At 36.4% G+C, this 25725-nt stretch overlaps 1 protein-coding gene across 7 annotated transcripts in view; it reads left to right on the top strand.

Annotated features, from left to right (window-relative positions):
• LOC145688174 (uncharacterized) overlaps positions 1-25725 on the top strand; it is a 296608-nt gene that overhangs the window by 93129 nt on the left and 177754 nt on the right. For all 7 annotated transcript variants that reach the window (XM_081762022.1, XM_081762021.1, XM_081762023.1 and 4 more), the window contains exon 2: positions 14210-14380. In XM_081762022.1, the coding sequence (XP_081618148.1) occupies positions 14228-14380 (153 nt within the window). In that variant the 5' untranslated portion in view covers positions 14210-14227. The remainder of the gene's footprint in view (positions 1-14209; positions 14381-25725) is intronic.

Genomic DNA, 25725 nt, shown 5'->3' with positions numbered 1-25725 from the left:
ATATATATATATATATATATATATATATATATATATATATATATATATATATATATATATATATTATGGAAATTTGAGAAAGTTAAGGTTATTTAAAGAAATTGGATGGCAACACTGATTCCGAATATTCCTCAATAACTTCTCTTCCTAAGATACCACTGTCGCATATTGCATATACAGTGAAACCTCTCTAAAGCGGACAGCCGTGGGGAATCAAAAATTGTCCGCTATAGAGAGGTGTCCGTCTTAGAGAGGTTTCGATATTTTCTTACGTAAATTAGTACATAAGGTGATATGTAATTACAAACTATTGAAGGTAATTTATCAAACCGTTCTATGACTGTGGGCATGTCGACATCTGCGGATTCTCCACAAATCGCTTTGAAACAAATTTTGTGTCTAATCCAAAACTTCTCTAACCCTCGTTCGAGACCTTGAAATCTGAAACATTCATTTCTGTTGCTACCTCCAAATTCTTAGCTTTTAGCATCGACCCTAACACAGAATTTTTTTTCATTACGCACTCTATAAAAGCATTCACTTGCACACCAACTTTGTTCAAAGCAGTGAGACACTATTTTCATTGTCATTTTCACACCACAACTTTATTAACTTGTCTTGGTTTTATATTATCTCAAGTACTTGTGTTTTTCCTATACAAAAATTTTCAGCTATCCTTCGCACACCTCAATATTCTTCGAAAATTCAATCAATTCGATTTTAACATTAGCGCTTCTCGTGGCATTTCGAAAGCTCACAACAACTTACACCTTATTGCTTATTCGATGCAGAATGACTTAAAAAGATTTCCGTCTACAAATAGAGACACTAAGACAATATGCGAATACGCGGACAAAAAAAATACCAAACATTTCTTCTGCTTGATTCCAGCGGAACAGTAGCTTGACGTGACATCCCAAATGGCAGGCAACTGTCAATCACTTTTGATTCTAAAACAGGTTGAGTGGGAATGGAATGCAAGCAAAGGATATGAGGGTGTTGTTCAACAAAGACGCTTCATCTGAGTTTCTGAACAGCCAGTTGACGAGGAAAAATGTTATTACAATGCTTCCTTGGTGATACACGTATGCATTTCTGAAAATGTATTTTTTCTGTACTTTTCAACTTGTTTCTAGAGAAAGTGTCCGTAATAAGGAGGTAAATAATACCTATAAGATACAGAAAAGACTGTCCGTGTCCGTACTAGAAAGTGTCCGCTTTAGAGAGGTTTGTCAACATGTTTTCTTCCTATTACAGTGTTTGGGGATTACAAAATATGTCCATTATGAGAGGTGTCCGCTTTACAGAGGTGTCCGTTAGTAGAGGTTTCACTGTATTTGAAAAGGTCATTTCATCACCTTTCAAATCCGCTGTGTGTCACCTCTGTAGAATAACTATATTGTGAGCAATACCCAATAAAAAGTAAAAATGGTTTACAACCTGTAGCTCTCAAACCGTTGAGATTAGGACCTATGTTCAAATGAACTTTTTTTGCTTAGAATCACTCAACCTACCATTTCCCAAAATATTGCCCCTTCCTCCTGGGACACCCTATATATATATATATATATATATATATATATATATATATATATATATATATAATATCTGTTTCAAGAAAGCAAGTGATTGTGGTTAATAAGAGCTTGGACGAATGATTGTTCGAAAGTGAAAATAGTTTGATACACGTTCTTTCGCGCTTTATATTTTTTTAAAAGTGTAATTAAGAAAAAAATAAAAAAAAATCTCATTAGTCCCAGGACTTGCCAAATGGCAGAATACTTATTTAATTTAATTTATTTCAAAAAAATAACAGGAAAATGTCTAATTACAGTTTTCCATCATTGTATGGTAATACAGTTTAAAATACATATACTATAACAACCAGGGACGTACGCAGGGGATGGGTCATGGGGGTCGCGACCTTCCCCCCGAAATTTCTAATTTTGTGTAAATTTAGCCTAATTTTAGGAATTTTAATATAAAATGCCCCTCATATTGAGTTTGAACCCCTCCCGAAATAAAGTCCTGCGTACGCTACTGATAACGTAATAATATGATCTCAATTGTATCGTAATACACTTTAAAATAGATATATAATAACATAATAATATGATAGCAAAATATACGTTTTGTATGTTAAAATACACTTAGCACGATATCCAGGATACAAGAAAATTATATAGAATGAAAATTTTGTTTATAACTAAAAATATCTATATTTGGGCGCCCTTGTGACATCTTATTATATAATAAACACATTTTTAGGACAGGCGATACATCCAATGCATTAGTCCTTTGCGCTGAGAGATGGGATGTACCATTATATTGTCTCGTTGCTCCATGTGGGACATGAATTTTGATTTCTGATAAAAGATATTCTGAATCTTTTGCCCTATGAATTATTTTATGTAAGAAGATAAAATGAAATTAATTCTCCTGCTTTCAAGTGATTGTAATAAATATTTGTTTTGAAGACCTTCGTAGTTCTCAAATTTTGGATATATCCTTGTTTCTTTATGTCAAAAAGCTCACAAATTTATTTTGAATTTTTTCGGTTTTGTTTATATATTTCTTACTATATTAGAATCCCATATTATCGCTGCATATTTCCACCTTAGACCATACATAGGCAGTGTATAATGTTTCGAGGACATTAGTGTTAGAAAAATCACCTCCTGATGTCATCACAAAGCCAGGATTCCTAAAGGCCTCACCAACTACTCTGTTGACATGAATATCGAATGATATTTTTGACTGCAGGGTGACTCCAAGATCAGTAACATAATCCACTCTCTCAATTGGCGTTTGATTAATAGTATACACATTGCGTACATAGTTTATTTTCCTGGTGTATGTTACTACTTTACATTTTTTTAATATTTTGTTGCAACTTGTTTGATTCACTCCATTGGGAAATAGCATTAATGTCATTTTGCAAAGAAATTGCGTCTAGTTCCGTGGAGATACTGCGATAAATTTTTAGATCGTCAGCAAACAATACTTTGTGGGAAGATGTTATTACATGTGGTAAATCGGTAGCAAATAGTATAAAAAATATAGATCCTAAGTTCGATCCCTGAGGCACACTAGAGTCTACGACATATTTCTTAGTTAAAATATTCTTGTATCGAACGCGATGTTTGCGTTGGTAGAGATAGGACGCTATAAGTTGTTGAAGATTTTGTTTAAAATTGAATGTCTCAAGTTTGCTGAGAAGTATATCATGATTAATTGCGTCAAACACCTTGGAGAAACCTGTATAAATTACATCTACTTGTTCCTTTTTATCAATTTGATCCTTAGTAATAACAGTCCTTAGTAATAATACCATCGAAGACATACTTATCAATTGACACCCTATAAAATACCTTGTTATCATGTGAAATTGCAATTAATTATTGTTATGAAAAACTATCAAAATCTAATTATTTGTCTTCTATTCTGAAAGTGGCAGTAGGAGCTTCCTCATGATTGTATGGTTAGCGTATATTGCCTGAAGTTCCAGATGGAGCCCATTTGGTATGAATCTCAGATTAACCTGTAGTTCTAGTTTCATATAATCTCAGCGTTAAATAGAACGCTACACTCCAAATCAATAGTGTCCAATCGAAAGTGACAAGTTCTTTCTTCGGACTGTTGTGTGTTGAATGCTGTAAAATTTTCGACTCCTGTGTGAAGTGATAAAATGTAATAAATAATTTATCTGTGAGACATGGTAGACATGGTGGTAATTTATCAGGTAGTTTTCTAAATTGTTTGATCACTACACATCATTTAATTTCATCTTTTACATGTCATTGGATGTTTACCTTCATTGCCGCAGGTTAAATTTTAGTGCCTATTAGTATTTTTCATGTTCTCAATGCCTAAACATTCTCTCTCTAGTTATCATAGTATTTAATATTTTAAGATAATTTACTTCTTCAACTGTAAAATGAATGAACGAGTAATGTTTTTAAGGCTTATTTTTCTACACATTTTAAATATCATTTTAAGGACAAAAAGGAGAGAAAAGTGCTCTAAACCTTTTAGGGAAGAAATATTGAAACAAAAGTATCTTACTTTTTGGATCCTAAAATTTTCACGGTAGGCTTGCAAATGAACTAAAATATAGTTGGATCGTGTTCCCCTAACTTCTGCCCTATATTTTTGGACTGGCTACAGACCAGCTCTCATACCTTCGGAGTCGAAAAAGTTAGTTTATTATGTATCGAGAAAGCTCCCAAATACCTAGTTTTCTGGCTATACATTCAATCATTTTAGAAAAAAAAAATACTTATTTTCTACACCCAGTGATGATGTTCTAATGTTTAGTAACCGGTTATGTATTAGGGTGGAGCGAAAAAAATCAGTTCTAATTGGGCTCAAAAGTTGCGTATCCGTGTCTTAATCAATAGATTTAAAAAAAAAATCACACTTTGAAATCTTCAGTTCGCGCAAACAGCCTACAATTTGAGGAAATCATAAAAACACCAAAAGTTGCGTATTCGCGTGTTAATCAATGAAAAAGTAACGTGAAAATCAGTTTGGATCTTCAGTTAGTTTAAACGGCCTAAATATTTGAAAAAGTTACAAACACCACAATTTAACTTCACGCGAAACAATCGGATTTTTCGAGTTTCGAAATTAACAGGGCTCAAAAGTTTTGTATTCGCGTGCTAATGAATGGAAAAATATAAAGAAATCAATCTGGATCTTCAGTTCGCGCAGAGGCCTAAAGTTTTTAAAAAATGACCAAAAAAAAAAGCCAAAATTTACCTTTACGCAAGGAATATATAAATTACTTTTTTTTTTCATTTCTTTAGCGTCCAGGTATTTTATTTTAGTTGTGTGAGATCATGTTTGTGAGTAATTCGTTAATGTGAGTGATTTTATACATTTTATTTTCAGAAAGATTTTGCAGCTCTTCCCCATTTCTCAACGTTTTTTTTTCTTTTCTTTTTGATGAAACGGGCCAGAACTCACCACGAGGAGGTAGCTGCAATTCGAGTTCCACCCACACCCTACCCAACTATTCTACCAATTAAGATATGCTAAATTATGTTAATTTAGTCTAGGACGTTGTCTTAATTTCAGATTTTTTAAAATCGAATTTTGGCATTGTGAGTCTTGTGAACAAAGTTGCTCTAATGTAGCCATCTCTGTTTTCTTGTCTGCACACTTTTCCTGCAGACTATGTGACAAATTTGACATCTTTCGACTTCCTAAGTGTGGCATGTAAAATTTAAGAAGTCCTACTTTTGAGCAGATCCACCGCTTCGCATGAGTGAATTTTGTATTTAATAATATGGAGAAAAGGGCAAGAAAGAATTGTTCCGACTGTGCAGTGAAATATATGAAACAAAAGAGTGACCAAAAGACTTTCTGAAGACGATCAAGATACCGATGGCTAATAAATCGAATCCAATGAGGAGTGAGTATTATAGAACTAATAGTTTCATCTCATACAGCAAGAAATTTTCTTCAAATTTTGAACGGAAAATTGTATGGAAGAACGATTGAAGTTGAAGAGGAACAGTTCGGGTTCATGAGAGGTAGGGGCACAAGAAATGCAGTTGGATTATAAAGGGTGATCATTGAAAAGTTTATGAGAAAAGGGAAAGAGGTGTATGTTGTATTTATTGACCTAGAAAAGGCTTTTGACTGCGTGAATTGGGAAGTGTTGTAGGAAGTTCTGAAGAAGGTTGGGTTGGAATAGAAATATCGAAGACTCATAAGAAACTTATATATGAACCAACAAGTAAGTGTTAAAGTAGGCGCTGAATTTACAGAGGAGAGTGCAGTTACAAGGGGAGTTCGACAGAGATGCTATCTCTCGCTTACGTTACTTAATATCTGTGTAGAAGAGATAGTTAAAAAGAGCCTACAAAATAAAGACCGCATTTCAGTTGGAGGTAGAATGATAATGTATACACGGTTTGCAGATAATATGGCGCATGTTGTAGAATCTGAAGAGAAAATCAGTAAGATGTTAGAAAACGTGAGGAAGAATTGTGAAGAATATGGGATGAAAATAAATGTTAGAAAGACAAAATCCAGTGTGATTGGAACGAAGGGGCCAATGTCGAATATAGAAGTAGGAAAGGAGAAAATAGAACAGGCGACTAGTTTTCAATATCTGAGTAATATTATTATTAATGACATGAAGTGGGAACGAGAAATAAAAGCAAGAATAGGAATGACGAAAGAAGCCTTTAGGAGGAAGAAAATACTATTTTGTGGGACCTCGAATAAAGAGTTGAGAAAAGGACTTATAAAATGCTTCGTGTGGAGTATTGTGCTGTATGGGTCGGAGACATGGATATTACACAAAATTGATGAAAAACGATTGGATTCTTTCGAAATGTGGAAGAACGAATGGAAAGAATTAGCTGGGTCGAGTGGAAAACGAATGAGAGAGTGTTAGAAATGGTCGGGGGATATGAACAGTTCTAGATATTATTAAAAAGAGAAAGAGAAACTAGTTGGGACATTGACTAAGAAGGAATTGTATCATGAAGGGCGTGCTAGAGCGTATGGTGGAAGGGAAGAGAGGGAGAGGGAGACTACAATTAATGGACGATATCAAAACAGAGAAATCGTACTGAAGACGAAGAGGGTACTGGAAGACCGTGGATTATGGAAGCTCCTCAGTTGCAACAAGTGACTTGCAAATAATGGCAGAATATCTATGATGATGAATCTCGCAGTACATTTGTATTGGGACATAAAATTTGCACCTGCTTAAAATAAAATTTTCGACCAAAATTAGACCCTTTCTTTAAATTTTCATACTTTTTTCCCTACTTAATTCCATGTTAAAATTTATACCTTTAGTAGGAATTTTATGCCGTACTGGGTGCCTATAAATCTAGACTGTAAACTACACATTTTATTTCTACCACGATGCATTTAATAAATTTTGAGACTTTTCAGTTCTATATATATGTCTATCTATGTAACCAAGGGATACATAATTATATCTTGTTGATCGACCTTTAGCTTGAAGCATAGTCTTAATCCATTGGGGCATGGAATTAATGAGCTTTAGGCCTGTAGGATTTTTGCTCATTTTCATGCAAACATTGGAGAAGTTCTTCATTGGAAGCGGGTGTTTTGAAACGATGTGTGATGACACGATCTTAATGGTCCAGACTTATTCGGTTGGGTTTATATTCAAGGATTGACTGGCCATGGCAGTTTTTTGGTGCCACTTTGTGTCTGCCGGTTTGGGTTATTTTGGTAGTATGGCAAGGAGCGCCATCTTCCGTAAACAGAGTTTTTTTTTTGGGGAAGTAACCCAGTCGAAAATATTGGTGGCAGACTCTTCTCCGAAATGTCAGTGCATCATATGCTGTTAAGCGTGTCAACACATTCCAGCAACTCGGAACGTCTAGAACTCCAAATGGCTCCCCACACTATGAATGAAAGAAGCCCTCCATGTTTGACTGTTGGCTGTAAGTGGTCCAAAGTGAAATTCTCAAACGGGTTGTCTTCAGATCCGTGGACTCTCAGAGAAAATTACCTGACGCCAAATTTAACATCGTGCTACTTCATGTTTGTTGCCTACTGTTTTCACTTAACAATATTGGCTGTGGCAAGCAAGCGTTTATGTCTTGTACCTCTTCTATATAGTTTAATTGATATAGATGTCGGACGTCTGAAATCCGGCTCACGTGTCGTGCCACCTCGGCAGTCTTGCACTTGAGATTTTGTTATCCACCTTTCGGTAGTCCTCAACTGGCGTTATGTTGCGCCTTGTCCACCAGCATGTGGACTCACTCTTTCCTTTTGATTGATGTCTTTTTAACTGAATAATAACCCAATTGATGGTGAACAATGGAATGTAAATTTGGTTTCCTGATATGTAAAAATTTCATGAACGGGGACTCTCAGCTACCTGGTGGCCGTTTCGGTAACTGTACCCCACCCAAAATATTTTTCCTACAAAAATAGTTTCTTTTGTCATATTTTAAACAATATATCAAGGAACATACCTTCCTATTTAAAATTTTCGAGTGACTCCCTAGTTCCTTATTATAGGAGGTCTTGTTGAAAAAGCAGGTACTCTCCATTCAATCCGCCCTGTAATGTTTCCCTATCTCACTTTTTCTTTTATCTTTTTCTCTTCAGCTGTTTATAGTGTAATTTATAAGCATTGATGTTTTATCTGATACACTCTGTAAATACAAGGTGACCCATTTTAATCTTTCCACGGAAATATCTCAAAAAATGGTTGAAGATAAATGAATCGAACAAAAACTCAAATCAGAAATGTCATGGGGCATATCGAATGGTATTGTGGCGGTGTCCTCCAGGGCCGCCCTTCAAAGGGGCGCAGGTTCCAACTTCAAAAGTTTAAATAGAAACATGGGGTGAGTGACATATCTTTCGATAGATCTTTCAAAACTAAAAGAGCGCTCTGGCTAAAGATTTTTCATATCGGTCACCGTTTTTAAAATGGCAGCCAAGACATGGTGCCAATATCAGATAAAACGTCTAGTACCACTTATATAAAAACGGTTGAAGATAAACGAACAGAACAAAAAGTGAAACAGGAAAATGACATAGGGTACGTCGAATGATTTTGTATTTGTTCCCTCAGGGACGTCTTTCATGGGGTCCCTGGACCCACCTTCAAAAGCTTAAATAGAAACATGGGTCGAGTGATATTTCGTTCGATAGATCTTTAAAAACTAAAGAACACTGTGGCAAAAGATTTTTCATATCCGTCACCATTTTCAAAATGGCCGCCAAGACATGGTACCTGTATCAGATGAAACGACGTCCAGTACCACTAATATGAAAATTAATAATAAACATAACCAGCGTAATAATTAACAGAATATATTATTGAAACTTCTCATTTCATTTGCTTCTTTTCTTCCATCAAATCACATTTTGCAATACTAACTGGCGTTAACCTTCAAACCGAATTTCACCTAATTTTTATTAATTACAGTACCAGTCATTTCTACACAATGTTTCACACAAATCATACCTATTGCAAATAAAATTGGGGTTCTAATGTGAGATTTTACCATTGATTCCCGCTTCACCTGCTTATGGAGGGAAGTCAGGAAGATAATTTTCTAAGAATTAGATTTCCTCCTTTGCATTATGTCACTTTTACTTTAATATATTTTTCTCTGTTGCATAATTCTCTCGCCGTGGAATGATAAATACCCTCTGTGATTTCCTATACGAGTTTTGTTCAGTTCATTTATCTCCAACCGTTTTTATATTAGTGGTACTGGACGTTTTATCTGATATAGACACCATTTTGAAAACGGTGACCGATATTATTATTATTATTTGCCACAGTGCTCTTTAGTTTTCAAAGATCTATCGAATGAGATATCACTCGCCCCATGTTTCCATTTACATTTTTGAAGTTGCATCCTGGGCCTGAGGGCCCTGAGGGGCATCGCGACAATACTATTCGACGTGCCCAATGACATTTCCTATATAAGTTATTGTTCAGGTCATTTATCTTCAACCATTTTCGAGACATTTCCGTGAAAAGATTAAAATGGGCCACCCTGTATATACAATACAGTGCCTAACTTAAATATATCGTAATGTTGTAGGCGTTCAGCAAACTGTATCGTCAGGAAAACAAAACAAAACAAAACAAAGAAAAAACGTTGGAATCACAGGTTTAACGAACAGCTCTCAAACGTTTGAAAAACTCAAAATCTAGACGGATGATCCAATTATATAACAGTGGAAAGTCAACTGTCTTAATGGGGACGTTAAGTGATATTAACAGTATGCAAATTTTAACGATTGTTGGTGGAACGGGTTGAAAGTGTATGTGTTGACTTTTGTTTTCTTTATGTTGACTTGTAGTGTAATTGTGAAGAACGATGTGAATTCGCAACATCAAGACCTCTAACAGGTTAACAGCTGCTGGTGAAGTGATTTACCTTTTCGTAGTCCAAGAAGGCCTTAATTTGCTCGAAATAAATTTCCTGAAAATGTATATATAGATTTGGCAAGCTTAGCTTTGCAGTTTTCGTTTCGGAAATTAATTTAAATCGAATACAAATAAACAATGTATATATCGTATAATGCATACGTACGATTATTCAACAATGAGTATTATTACTATTGAATGAATTGCATGATCATGTTAAAGCCCAGAACCTTTGTCATAGCGAAATATTTAACGTCTTCACTTTTTTGTGTGGAAGATGCAGGTTACTTCACGGTGGGAACTCTTGTAGTTAGGACTTTATGTTAAAGTGTAGGTCCGCGTTTCGTTTAACGTTGATACTGCAAAAGGGTACTAAATTTAACTTTAAAAAAAATGAAATGAAATTTTTGTGGTTGTTGTAGATATAAGTGCAGTATGACACACAACTTTTTGAGACCCCTGCGCTATTTTATTTTGTAATAGTAATGATAAATTTCATTATTTCTTTGCGTGTTTTTTTTTTAATTATTACAGAGTAAAAGTGTCACATCCAGATGAGATAGATAGAGAACTGGATAACAAATCGTCTTTTGGATATGATCCAGTATCCGTTATCTGACTGTGATTCGTATATCTGATGTTCGTTATCGCAATATTTTGACAATCCATAGTGCTGAGGTTTCTTATTAGTCTTCTGTATTGGTTATCTTGAAAAAATAGTAACGCGATGCAATTGATATGTCTTCTTAAGGGAAAAGAAAACCTAATAACCTCTCATTTTGGTTTCCAGGGAGTTATTTTCATACTGGTACAGTTAGAAACCTGAATGTATGTAGCCATTCTGTAGTTTATTTTTGTACTATAACGACCGTTAATGTGCAATAGATGACTTACTTGTAAGTAAATAAAGGACTTCCTGTAAATGCGTCGGTTCTATCGCATTAGAATTTCAATTGTGTAGTCATTATTTAAGTTCTCGTTGAAAAATTGTACTAACAAGGGAACATTCCAATTTGGTGAATTGCTGAAAATGATTGCTAGCACTGGATTCAGCTCCAAAAGAAACAGAAAAAAAGAGGGCGTTTAGTGGCAGACCGTATACAGGGTGGGAGATAAGTGAGGGCAAAGTGCGAAGATAGAACGTAGAAAATGTCTAGAAATGCCATGTTGATTTTGGAACGAGTAGAGGGATTGAGATCAAATGTTGGAAATGTGAAATGCAGTAGATCTCCACTGAATAGACGTAATGTGCATCATGGGAGACATCTGAAAACCCGTCATGTTGGAATTAGCAGAATAAGAATATACGAGAAAGGGGTTATGCGATACATGGCTCTTGACGCACACAGTCTATTGAAATCAATAGTGGCCAGTGCAGTTTGAGACCTCTGTTTAATTGCAACTGTTATAAACCGTAAGAATTATACAAAAATGGAATTTACATGCAAGAGTGGTACATTTGAAACACGATAAAGATGAACAATCGGGCTCGTCACAACTGTCTCCGGTATTGAAATTGAAGCAGTAGTCGACAGGTGTCATGAATGTGCCAGGTGCTGTTTGCAAATATCCAGTTTTGTGAAAGCATATCTAACCATAGCTTGGAACCTTGGTGCTGTAAACTGGAAGTGGTTGAGTGAATGCAAGTTAATGAAGTAATGTTTTGAAGTCAGATGACAGAAAAACGGTGTCTGTTATATATTTTACGAAATTCGTATACGGTCGGAAGAATAACACCCGACGGTTATATGAGTGATGTGCAGCCATCGGGTAAGTCCAACAATGTCTGGTTTCTGCATCAACTGTTCATTTTTATTGGTTCTTCATGAATCAGCTAGGAGCAGCAGTTTTATCTGCTCTATAGAAGGCCAGAAAACGTCAGTCATGAACTCTATCAGGTTGGCCTTGGTCATATTTGCACTTTTACCGCATATGGACGCATATAAGGTGGATCGAGACTTTCGTTGGCTTCAAAGTGGCCTCATTCAAGTTTGTGGTAGTTTTACGCTATCTTTACAACAGTATTGCTACATTGACATAGCGTGGAACGCCTCCTCTTACGAAGCTCTCAAACTGTTTGGTCACTATTGATTTCAATAGACTGTGTGCGTTAAGAGACGCATGCTACATGACCCCTTTCCCGTATATTCTTGCGCTATTTCCAACATGACGGCTTTTCAGATGTCCCCCATGATTCACGTTACGTCTATTCAGAGCAGCTCTACATGCATTCCTTATACCCAACATTTGACCTCAATTTCTTTTCCGCTTTTCAAAATTAAAATGGCATTTCAAGGCATTTTCTACGTTCTATATTCACACTTTGCCCTTACTTATCTCCCATCCTGTATACGGTCTCCACTAAACACCTTCTTTTTCTGTTTCTTTTGGTGCTGAATCCAGTGCTAGCAATCATTTTCAGCAATTGAATTCACCAAATCGGGATGTTCCCTTGTAAGAACAACGGTACTTGAATCGATTTATGTTAAAAGGGCGTATGTACAGTAAACATAATTTTCGGAAAATGACAAAAACCTGTTTTTTCACGAGTCGGTTTGGTTAATGAAAAAAAGAAAAATATGTGTAAATGTACGTACATGGTTACTGATTGTTTATTAGCAATATAGGATGTAACTGTGTATTATGGTTTAACCTACAAAAAATATTAAACTTTGGACACACACGCCCTTTTAACAGAAAACATGGTGACAAAATGTGAAACCATGTTTTTCTTCCTGAAATATATCTAAAATTTTAGACACTGTTACATTGGTAGTATCTTAATGAAAGACAGAGATACTAATAATAGTAATTAGTAATAATAATAATTTGAAAGCAAACATTTTTCTCCCAAAAATTACAATTTTTTAAATACAAAAATAATCTCTGTCAGGATAAGCTATGGATCAACATTTGTCGTCATTGTTTCCCTTACTCCGGCTTGTAAAGTACTTTGAATCCATATCGGGAAATACTGAGGTTAATGCTGGAATATACGTTGGCCATCTACATCCTAAATAAAAATCCTGCAAACCTTATTGTGCCAGAATAAAAAGTAAGATTTTCTCACGGTATCTTTTACGGGATCTGAAACTGTGGGTACAAAGTTGAGACCGATCTTCACCTGATGTAACGCCAAAGCAGGCAATTATAAATTTAGATGGATTTTATTTATGTTGTCTGACGAGACATAATTGGGAATGCAAGGAAGTAGCATTACATAAGAAAATATTATTTTAATTGTAGAATTTGTATTTTTAATCCAGAGCGTTTGTCCAGATTCCAGTACAGCTGATAGACCAACCAACTGGGCACATTAATATATCATAGTATAATATTATAACAATGTAATTCAATGGTTTCCTTTTAACACAAATCGTTGCATCTACCTCTAAAATACTCAATTATAACAAAAAGTGAAAATCGTAAAAAAAAAGTTACATACGCCATTTTAACAGAAATCGATTCATTTGTCATGATAGGCCAAAAATAAATTTGCATTATTATTATTATTATTATTATTATTATTATTATTATTATTTATTTTATTTATTTATTTATTTATTTATTTATTTATTTATTTTTAGTAATTCGAAACAAGATAATTTTGATTCTTTTAATGCTAAGAAGTTGTTTCGTTTTGTAGTGTTGCTTTATCAATTGCTGTGGAAAAATGCTCCTTAATAATAACCAATACGCCGAAAGCACTCAACTTGATTCAATAACATTGTAAATCAATCTTGAATAATGGGAGTCTTTCTTTTTTCCTCCCTCTCGTTGGGGTGTACGTATATGTAAAAATCAAGGTAATTAGCCTTTTAACAAAACAAAAATATTCTTTGTAGCAGTATTGGTAGGTACTAAACCAGCGAATAAGTAACTGCGCAACAAGAATCCCATCCTTACGTCAGTTTCTTCGAGAGGTTTGTCCACCATCTGAGATTTTTTAACGTTCTTTTCTCTCTCGCTTTTTCTTAACTGAAAATTCTCTTCTGTTGGAAATTTGCCCGCCCGCTCTGTATATGTGACGTGACCATGCAAAGTACCCTTTCTGGCACGCGCTGGCCAGACTAAGGAGTATTTTCAGAACAGCCAAGTTCAAATTGTGCATATGGTATGAAGGACATGCTGCTGCAAAGCCTAACTTCCCGTTCGAGGAAGAAAATATCCTGTTGCGGTAGAGAAATAAGAGCGAATCAAAATGAAAACTCAGCTAGGTAGTTTAAATTTTGTGTATTGCATAGTTATAAAATCATATAATAAAGTAATCAGTTACTGAACTGTAATTTCATGTAATCTCTTCTTCAGATTTCCAATTCAGCATCGATGGTGGTGGTGAATGATGCTCCTTGGTTACCCTATGGCAGGACCGTATCATTCTCCAGCGAGTTGGTGAGTGAACATTGTCGAGACAAGACAGAGCCAAAGATGACTGCGCGGGCAGTTCTCATCTGCCGGCCCAACTCTCATCCGTTCCAGGTAGGTGATCATTACAAGAACATAAGCTTGTGTTACTCATTGAGTTCGTAATTATCCCAAATACACTTTATATTATTATTATTCTAGTAACTATTCCCAGTTATGTACGTCGTTTTGTATTTGTATGTATTTTGATTAGCGGGAATTCAGATGTTCCGCCTTTTCTTACGCTAGTTCTGAATGAAGCAGATGTGTGTGTGTGTGTGTGTGCCAAACGAGGTGGATCCAATATTAACCGGCTCACCTCTTACTCCTCAGATTTTTAGTTTCTTTTTTTTTTTTTTTTTTTTTTGTCACTTACGAAGGCGCTTATTAATTAATATGTTATGTCAAGACTTTCTCCGTGTTAGGATACGCATGCGACACTAACATGCAAAGCGTTTCACTACAACCTACAGTGTCATCTCCTGAGAATCAGTGATCTTCACGTATACGCGGTGAACACTGCAATATGTGCGGCATTAATGTCAGAATGTAATGTTTCTGCCCCATGTGAAATATACCCATGAGATTGTGTCCAAAATATAAACTTATATATTTGCTGGACATACTGTACTAGAACAAAAGGAGATCTCCAAATGTCATTGCCGTTTCTCTCTCTCTCTCTCTCTCTCTCTCTTTTTTTTTTTCTTTTTGAAATCTGTGCTGCTTCAAAAAACTGCTGTTTGTATTTCTGCTTTACGTCTTGGGGAGGGCGTGATCTAGGCTTAAGGTGATTTCTATTAGTTATACGGTTTAACTCATATATACAGGGGGTTTCAAAACAACACCGACAGCGTTTGGGAGGTGATTTACACAAGATAAGAAAATGAATTTCATATCAACTGTGGGGGGAAAATGCGTAGTTCAACAGCTAGGGCTGCCCAAAGTGTAGAAAAGCTACATTACAACAAGCATTATTTCGAATACGAGAAATCACAGAGTGGGTAACCATATCAATTTGAAAAAAGTCCCCAAAAAGCATATTTCAGCGATGTGCAGTGTGTGCGCAAGGAGTTCTCTACAGGGCATAATTCCCAGGCATACTCCCAAGAGGATTCTCAGATATGCTTTGACTTAAAGATGGGTCCGAAGTAGGCAAAAGAATGAATTAAGCAGTGATTAAGGCAAAGGAATGAAAAATAGGCAAAGGAATGCGTCGACGGAAAGTCTGAAGTGTTGGCATACACCAGGTCCACTTTTCCTCATGTTCAGAACAACGTGTGGTGCGATATATTATTTTACGCTTATGGGTCAATCCATCTCAAGTAATAATAATAATAATAATAATAATAATAATAATAATAATAATAATAATAATAATAATAATTTGCTTGACCATATTAATTTTTTAATATACTTGACAACACAAGACCAGTTTTTAAAAATTTAATCCCAACCCCTTTGTGATAGCGGCCAATTTTGTTCAGTAGCGCATGATAGCGACTTGAAGGATGTTAGCGCTATTTGTATATCTTAGGGCTGGATTATTTGAAAACACTGCAACAAGCGCCATTTTTCTTCAGCACTTTCTGGTCTTTAATCTTGCTTCGTAACATGAAAAGTCCTAATTGAACCCTAATAGGTGGAAATCACTCCATGAGTTAAGTATTGAAAGTGAACAAATTCTGCCTTTTAGATCTAAAGTTTATAATGAAGGTGTGAAATATCAATGTTGATTAAAAAAAAAATGTAAATTAATGTGGTAGGGCTATATTCACTCACCATAGCTAGAGTAACATCACTGATATTTGCTCCCAACATTTTTTAAAATTAGAATTTATAATTTTTGCAAAGTTTGAAGAATGATATCTGTGGGTGGAATATGGATTTTTTATTTACACACACACACACACACACACACACACACACACATATATATATATATATATATATATATATATATATATATATATATATTATGCCGCTAAATTCGTTCTACAAAAGGAGAGGAATGATTCCTGAGATTAAAACAAGCAAAAAAAATTCCAATAAACATAGGGCGAAAAACGCGTCGTTTACGCGTTATAGGCTGCCGAAAGCGTGGGAAACCAAACTTATAGTTATAATATTGTACAAACTACTGACCGTAGACATGATGCAGCATGGTACCGTTAAAGGACCCTAACCTGCTCTATCCAAATTTTCAGTTTTCAGATTTGTGCATTGGCGTCGCAAGGGATTCCCCAAAGGACGTTAGGGATTCCCGGACATTTTATGATGTAAATTGAGTGGACAGGAGCATGTAAAGGACGTCTCACTGTCTCGGAATAATACTACTTGGCAGGTCAGAACTCATACACACAGATTAAAAGATGGCGGATGAGGTAATAATAACTGTGCGTGGTTGCATACCCCGTCAAAAAGTATGAGTAAAGACTTTGTACAAGAATTCACTGGAAACGTCACGTCGGTACAATGTAAAAATACGTACAACACAAGCGGATAGATAACAGAAAATAAATTCTGTTTGCTGATCTGCTCATATTAATGATATCGGAACCATTTTGAAAACGCGTCTAATTTTACTACTACAGGAATTGAACAAGAACTACTATTAAAAGACAAATAAAGAACGCATAATAATAATAATAATAATAATAATACACATAACTGAGCACATTCATTTCGATCAGTACATCACATAAATGCGACTACAGTACGTTCTTCTTTTCAATCAATGTCCTAAATTGACGGACGTGAAACAAAACATTCAATCCAGTTGCCATGTTTGTTGTGACAAGGGCTGATTTTTCTGGTCCCAAATTGTATAACGGGACTGCATACCGAAGAGAGTTGTAGTGAGCAAGGTACAGAATAGAGTCTTTGTTGAAATGAAAAAAGGATTGTTGTGAGAACTGTCACTACAGAAGATGTTCAAAGTTTCGACCCTACACTTCGATGCAAAGGTTACAGTGGCGGCGAAGGGACCGGAGAATGCGTTGAAACACTGTAGGCGTTTCCCTAATGCTCCAGGCAGCAGCAGCAATTCGAGCAACCAAATCCTCTTCTGATTGTACAGGCCTCGGATAGACTAGTCGATTCATATGACCCCAAAAAAAGGAAGGGGTTAAGGTCTGGTGAGCTACTGGTCCTTCTCTGCCGACCCATTTGTTCGGAAAGGATGCCTTGAGAGAATTTCGCACCTCCGCAGCGAAATGTGATGGAGAACCATCGTGCATAAACCACATGTTTCGACAAACAGCCAGTGGCACAATTTCTAATAGTTGAGGCAGAAATTATTCCAAAAATATGCGATACTCCCACCAGGTCAAGCGTTGTGATAGCAGGTAAGGTCCGATGAGATAATTATCAACAGTTCCTGTCTATACATTCACAGAAATCCGTTCCTGATGTAAACGTGTTGACATTCCGTGTGGTTTTGTGTGTATAATAATAATAATAATAATAATAATAATAATAATAATAATCGTTCTTTATTTATCTTTTAATAGTAGTTCTTGATCAATTCCTGTAGTAGAAAACGTAGACGCGTTCTCAAAATGGTTGCGATATCGTTAATATGAGCAGATCAGCAAACGGAATTTATTTTCTGTTACCTATTGGCTTGTGTTGTACGTATTTTTACATTGTACCGACGTGACGTTTCCAGTGAACTCTTGTATACACGACTCCAAAAGTGCATTACCACCTGCAATTCTCGTTTTCCTGCAATAGCAGGCAACCCAAAAAGCTCGGCGGTTGGGTTGGTTCCGAATTCGAAAGGCGTTGGACCAAACCTCAATTTTGTTAAAAATATATCAGTGTGGCAAACTGAAAAATAAGGAAATAAAACAAATTGTTAAGAATGACAATTTTATTATCGTGACGGAGTTGGATGACATCAAAAGTTACAAAACGATCTTACTTAAGCAGTTCAAAAAAGATGAATGGCAAAAGACACATATCAGAAAAAACATTTCTCTCCTTCTCCCCCCAAAAAAAAGAATTTTAAAAAAGAAAAAGTTACATAAAGTAAAGGTTTAATATAAAAGACTCACCCAAAATTTTGAAAATTGACACGCGAAAGGGAAGAATAACTGAACCCAAGTGAATAAAATTGTGCACAGATATTGCAGACGTAAAATGTGGGAATACAGGCTTCATATTTTCCTGAAAAAAAACGGTAGGGTGGGGCACGGACCCCTCCAAACCCTTGATCACGAGATATCAAAAATGCTTGTAACAGTATGTCAGATGTGTGTAAAGGACATGAAGAATTGTAACGAAACTTTTTCTATGGACAACACGTAAAAAATAAAGGAATACGAGGTTTTAATGTTCTGCGGAAAACAGTTTTAGGGGGCAAAAGCCCCCACGAAAAATTTTGAAATTTGACGTCCGAAAGGTAAGAAGAAGTGAACCGAACTGAATGAAATTCTGCATATATATTATAAACATAAAATGAGGGAATACGGGTTTCTTATTTTCCTTTAAAAAACGGCTGGGTAGGGCGTGGACTCCTCCAAATATTTGATCATGAAATATCAAAATTACTAGTAACAAATGTCAGATGGGTGTAAAGGACATGAAGAATTACAACGAAACTTTTTGTATGGACAATACGCAGAAAATAAAGGAATACGTTTTTTTATTTTCTGCGGAAAGAGTTTTATAGGGTAAAAGAACCCACCCCAAAATTTTAAAGTTGACGCGAGAAAGATAAGAAGAAGTGAACCGAAATGAGTGAAATATTGCAAAGATGTCGTAGGTTTAAAATGAGGAAATACGGGTTTCGTATTTTCCTGCAAAAAAAGGTTCGGTGAGGCACGGACCCCTCCAAACATTTGATCACGAAATATCAAAAGTGCTAGTAAACAGTATGTGAGATGTGTCTAAAGAACATGAAGAATTGCAACGAAACTTAATGTATGGATAATATGCGAAAAACATACGAATACTGTTTTTTTTTATTTCCTGCGTAAAAAATGGTTTTACGGGGAAAAGCACCCACCCAAAATTTTGAAAGTTGACGAACGAAAAGCAAGGACAAGTGAATCGAAATGAGTGAACTTGTGCACACATATTGTAAACGTAAAATGAGTGAATACGGGTTTCGTATTTTCCTGGAAAAAACTGTTAGAAAGGGGATGAACCCTTCCAAAGTTTTGATCACGAAATATCAAAAGTACTAGTAACAGTGAGGTGTGTGTAAAGGAAATGAAGAATTGCAACGGAACATTTTGTATGGAAAATAACCATAAAATAAATCAATACGAGTTTCTTATTTCCTGCGGAAAAACTGTTTTAGGGGTCAAAGGCTCCTACCCAAAATTTTGAAAGTTGACACCCGAAAGACAAGAAGAAATGAGCCGAAGTGAATGAAATTTGCACAAGTACTGCAGACGTAAAATGAGGATAAGGGTTTTATATTTTCTTAGAGAAAACAGTTAGGTAGGGCGCCGACCCTCCCAAACGTTTGATAACAAAAAATCAAAAATAATATTAATAGTATGTGAGATGTGTGTAAAGGAAATGAAGACTTTCAACGAAACCTTTTGTGTGGGAAATGTGCTGAAAACAAAAAAATACGGGTTTTTCATTTTTGCGGAAAAATGGTTTTATGGGGCAAAAGGCCCCACCCCAAAATTTTGAAATTTGGCACCGAAAGGGAAGAAAAAGTGAACCGAAGTGAATAAAATTTTGCGCAGATATTGTAGATACAAAATGAGGGTATACGGGTTTCGCATTTACCTAAAAAAAAACCGGTTAAGTGTGGCACGGACTCCTCCGAATCTTTGATCACGAAATTTCATAAGCGCTAGTAACAGTATGTCAGATGTCTATAAAGGACATGAAGAATTGCAACGAAACATTGTGTATGGAGAATACACAAAAAGAAAATGAATTCTTGTTTCTTATTTTATGCGGAAAAATTATTTTGTGGGCAAAAGAACCCACCCCAAAATTTTGAAAGTTGATGCCCGAAAGATAAGAAGAATTGAGCCGAAGTGAACGAAATTGTGCACAGATATAGTAGGCATAAAATGGGGGAGTATGGGTTTCGTATTTTCCTTGAGAAAACGGAAGCGTGGGGTGCCGACCCCTCCAAACCTTTGATCACGAAATATCGAAAGTACTATTAATAGTATATTAGATGTTTGTAAAGGACATGAAGAATTCCAAAGAAACATTTCGTATCGACAATACGCAAAAAATAAAGGAATACGGGTTTTTTATGTTCTGCGGGAAAACGGTTTTAAAGGCTATAGCCCCACCCAAACTTTTGAAAGTTGAAGCTCGAAAGGCAAGAAGAAGTGAGCCGAAGTGAATTAAATTGTGCACAGATACTGCAGACGTAAAATGAGGATACGGGTTTCGTATTGTCCTGGGGAAAACGGTTCCGTAGTGCGCCAACCCCTCCAAACCTTTGATCACCAAATATCAAAAGTACTAGTAACAGTATCTGAGATGTGTGTAAAGGACATGAAGAATTGCAACATATCTTTTTGTATGGACAATACGCAAAAAATAAAGGAATACGGGTTTATTATTTTCTGCGGAAAGACTGTTTTATGGGGCAAAACAACCCACCCCAAAATTTTAAATTTGAAGCTGGAAACGTCAGAACAAGTGAACCGAAGTGAGTGAAATATTGCACAGATATTGAAGGCTTAAAACGAGGGAATACGGGTTTCGTATTTTTCTGGAAAAAGGGGTTGGGTGAGGCACGGACTCCTTCAAACATTTTAATCACGAAATACCAAAGTACTAGTAACAGTATTTGAGATATGTGTAAAGGACAGGAAGAATTGCAACATAACTTTTTGTATGGACAATACGCAAAAAATATAGGAATATGAGTTTCTAATGTTCTGCGAGAAACGGTTTTAGGGGCAAAAGACCCCACCCAAAATTTTAAAAGTTGACGCCCGAAAGGTAAAAAGACATTAGCCGAGGTAAATGAAATTCTGCACAGATATTACAGACGTAAAATGAGGATATGAGTTTCGTATTTTGCTGAAGAAAAAGGTTGGGTGAGGCACCGACCCCTCCAAACCTTTGATCATACATATCAAAAGTGCTACTAACAGTATGTCAAATGTGTGTATAGGACATGAAGAATTGCACCGAAACTTTTGTATGGACAATGCACTGAAAACAAAGGAATACGGGTTTTTATTTTTGCGGAAAAACGGTTTTATGGGGCAAAAGACCCCATCCCAAAATTTTGAAATTTGACGCCAAAAAGTAAGAAAAAGCAAACGGAAGTGAATGAAATTTTGCACAAATATTGTAGACATGAAACGAGGGAATACGAGTTTCGTATTTACCTAAAAAAACGGTTAGTTGGGGCCCGGAATCTTCTGAACCTTTGATCACGAAATATCAAGAGTGCTAGTAACAGATTGTCAGGTGTGTGAAGCCCACCAAGAATTCCAAAGAAACTTTCTGTATGGACAATACGCAAAAAATAAAGGAATACGTTTTTTTTATTTTCTGCGGAGAAACAGTTGTAGGGGGCAAAAGAACCCACCCAAAGTATTGAAAGTTCATGCCCGAAAAGCAAGAAGAAGTGAGACGAAGTGAATTAAATTGTGCACAGATATTGTAGACATAAAATGAGGGAATACGAGTTTCGTATTTTCCTGGGGAAAACGGAAGCGTGGGGCGCCGACCCCTCCAAACCTTTGATCACGAAATATGAAAAGTGCTAGTATGTCAGATCTGTGTAAAGGACATGAAGAATTGCAACACAACCTTTTGTATGGACAATACGCAAAAAATAAAGGAATACGGGTTTTTTATGATCTGCGGGAAAACGGTTTTAGGCGGCAAGAGACCCACCCAAAATTTTAAAAGTTGACGCCCGAAAGACGCGAAGAAGTGAACCAAATTGAATCAAATATTGCACAGATATTGTAGGTTTAAATTGAGGGCAAACGGGTTTCGTATTTTTCTGAGAAAAACGGTTAGGGGGCTCGGACCCCTCCAAACCTTTGATCACGAAATATAAAAAATGCTGGTAACAGTATGTCATATGTGTGTAAAGGCCACGAAGAATTCCAACGAAACTTTTTGTATGGACAAATACGCAAAAAAATAAAGGAATGCTTTTTTATTTTCTGCAGAAAAACAGTTTTATGGGGCAAAAGAACCCACACCAAACTTTTGAAAGTTGACTCCCGAAAGGTACATGTTGTCTCAAAGGTCGAGGGCATTCTTTTTTGCTATTTTAAGGAAAAAATTTTCTAAGTCTAGCTTCGGGTATCTTCGGGAAAAAGTAAACCAGGTTCGAACCTCGAAGTCAACCTTTGGAATTCGGAGAAATTTTGCAGATGTGTTTTTCTTCTTTTAAATATAATAAGACTTGTTATTAATTGTATAAAAAAAGCAACATTGATTGAAATACTTAATAATTCAATATTTCGAAACTTTGTATTAATATCAGCACATGCCTGTTTGTCATTTAGCTCTCCATACGTAATGAAACATTTAGATACGTAAACGAATCTTTCCATATGCGAAAGAATGCAGAAAATTAAGACATAGAACACAATTCTCGTCTGAGTACTAAAATAAAAGTCAAAATGGAACAAAAACAGCGTTTGCAGTGGATATGAATCAGAGCCCTGCACCAGAGAGCTGCACGGGCCGGGCGCGCCCGATTCGGCCCGGTGCCCGGCCCGGCCCGACCCGTTTCAAGTAATATCAAACTGGACCGGACCCTAACCGGGCCGGGCACATTTCGGGCTGAACCGGGCCGGGCACATTTCGGGCCGAACCGGGCCGGGCACATTTCGGGCCGAACCGGGTCGAGCACATATCGGGCCGAACCGGGCCGTCCCGGCTCGGCCCTATAGTCTGAAAGACGGTTCGGAAACTAATGTTGTCAGCCTACTTGTTTTTTTAATGTCCTCCACTACCTCTATTTTTGCCGTGTTCGTACGGTCTTACTGTCAGCCTATGTTAATCGTAATGTGTTTGGGAAACTGACTCTTTATTCAAGACTGTGATGTACTGGTAATACTATTACTATTACTACTTCTACTACTACTATTACTACTTCTACTATTACTACTACGACCACTGCTAATACTACTACAAGTGCTACGACTTCGCGTCAGAGTTGACATGTCTGATGGTACCGAATGTACCTTCTAAGTACAGAATAAAATTGAGAAATGCTAGTTATTATGGCCGGTCTGCGTAGAATGTGAACCGATGCTTGATCTACGAGGGAGAATAGTGGCTCAATAGAAAAAACACTCACATCTGGTGCTAGAGGTCGTCGGATCAATCCCTGCTCATGCTATGTGAGCTTTGTTGTGGACAAACATCGTGTGCATGGGATTTTCTGGGTTGGTCCCGCTTCCTCCTACTGTTTTCTTTCCACCAATTCATCCCATCATCATCCATTCAGCCTGAGCCGTAGTTACCTAAAGAACGTATGGTAAAGTCAAGTACTTGACCTAGTAAGTAGAATTTGGTACGCTACCATTGGACCACGGAAGGCAAAACCATAAACTGGCGTGCTCATAAGATCAGTGCAATTTGTAGTAATGTTCAATTAGCAAGGCAAATATCGAATGGTGTCACATGTTCATGTATTGTTTATAGTATGATGCTACAAATATAACAAAATATAATGATCAAATAAATCACCAAATCGCCAGGGTCGATTAGGTGTTCCTGGAACGGTGGCTCAGCGGTTGAGCGTTCACCTCTGGTGTATGGGGTCCCTGGTTTGATCCGAGCTCTCGCCAAGTGAACTTTGTGGTGGACAAACACCGTGTGGGGGGTTCGCGGCGTTCTCCTGTTTCCTTCCACTTTATTTACTCCACTATTTCATTTATTTCTCACCATCGTCTCCTTTAGGCTAGTTGGCATAACTTGGAACCACCTACCAAGAAGAATAAACTAATGGATTGGGAAGATAGACATTCAGTCTCTGGTGAATTTGATGATGAAGTAGACATCTACCTCAACATGTCATCATGTATAAGAGAACTAGATATACTGCAGTGGTGGAAGCAACACGAACAAACATTACCAAAATTGTGTAAATTAACGCGTCAGTATCTCGTCATCCCTGCTTCTAGTGCGTCTACTGAAAGAGATTTTAGTACTCAGAAACGGAGAAATGCTCTAAAGCCTGAAACTGTTGAATCTGTTTCCGTGCTATTCGATGCGTACAAGGACATACAGTAAAGCGATGTTCATTTTGCACTATTGGTTTCTTAGGAAACCTTATATTTTCATTTTCTTAATATCAACTATCCCTTCTATTATATGTGATGTTAAGAGGCATTTTTGATAGCTAATATCTATACATTTTTCATTCAGGGGACTTTTGAGGTATTTTTTGATCAACAATGATATGTGTGGATTTTGTTTTGATTTACTGCCTCGCATTCCGTCATATAGCTCTGTTATTTACTTGTTACGCACCGTTCCAGGAACACTTCATCGATCCTGGGATCTGGGTGATTTATTTGATCATTGTTTTTTGTTATTATTATTGTAGCATCGAATTATAAAGAATACAGGAACATGTAATATGATTTGGAATCTGCCGTGCTAATTCAACATTACTACAAATTGCGCTAATCTTATGAACACGCCAGTTCATGGTTTCGGCCTCCGTGGTCTAATGTAGCGGAACAAATTCTAATTAGTAGGTCAAGGACTTGACTTTCTCATATGTTCTTTAGGCAATTACGGCTCAAGACGTATGAATGATGATGGATGAATTGGTGGAATGAAGACAGTGGACGAAAACGGTCTAATCCAAAAACTCCCACGCTCACGATTTTTGTCCACAACAAAGCTCACATAACACGAGGAGGGATCGATCCGACGACCTCTAGCACCAGATGTGAATGCATTCTACTGGCCAGACTACGCAGACTGGCCATAATAACTAGTATTTCTTCGATTTTTTCTGTACTTAGATTGTAAAGTATGTACCACCAGACATGTCAACTCTGACGCTCGTAGCAGTTGTAGTAGTAGAAGTAATAATAATAATAATAATAATAATAATAATAATAATAATAATAATAATAGCAGTAGTAGTAGTAGTAGTAGTAATAAGAGTAGTAGAAGTACAGTACTTTACAGTCTTGAATAAAGAGTTAATTTCCCAAACACCAGTGGCGGCGGTTGGACGTTAAAAATGAGGGGGCAAGACATGATCTGAATATTTGTATATAAATGTTAGTTTTCCTGGTTGTTTCTAACATTTTGTTTGACGAAAGGTTGTATAACTAATAGGATACTATATTTTCAGTTAAAATACCGTATATCGTATATAATAGTTTATTAAGTAAATTGAGAAGAACAACGCAAGTAGATACTAGCCCTTTGTACTCTTAAACAACGAAAGTGTAAGAAGAGATTTGATTCCTTGCTCATGAACATCT

Source organism: Thermobia domestica, chromosome 6 (genome assembly GCF_964235325.1).
Source record: "Thermobia domestica chromosome 6, izTheDome1.hap1.1, whole genome shotgun sequence".
NCBI lineage: Eukaryota > Metazoa > Arthropoda > Insecta > Zygentoma > Lepismatidae > Thermobia > Thermobia domestica.
Note: the sequence above shows the minus strand (reverse complement) of the source record. Positions and strands in the feature narration are given on the sequence as shown.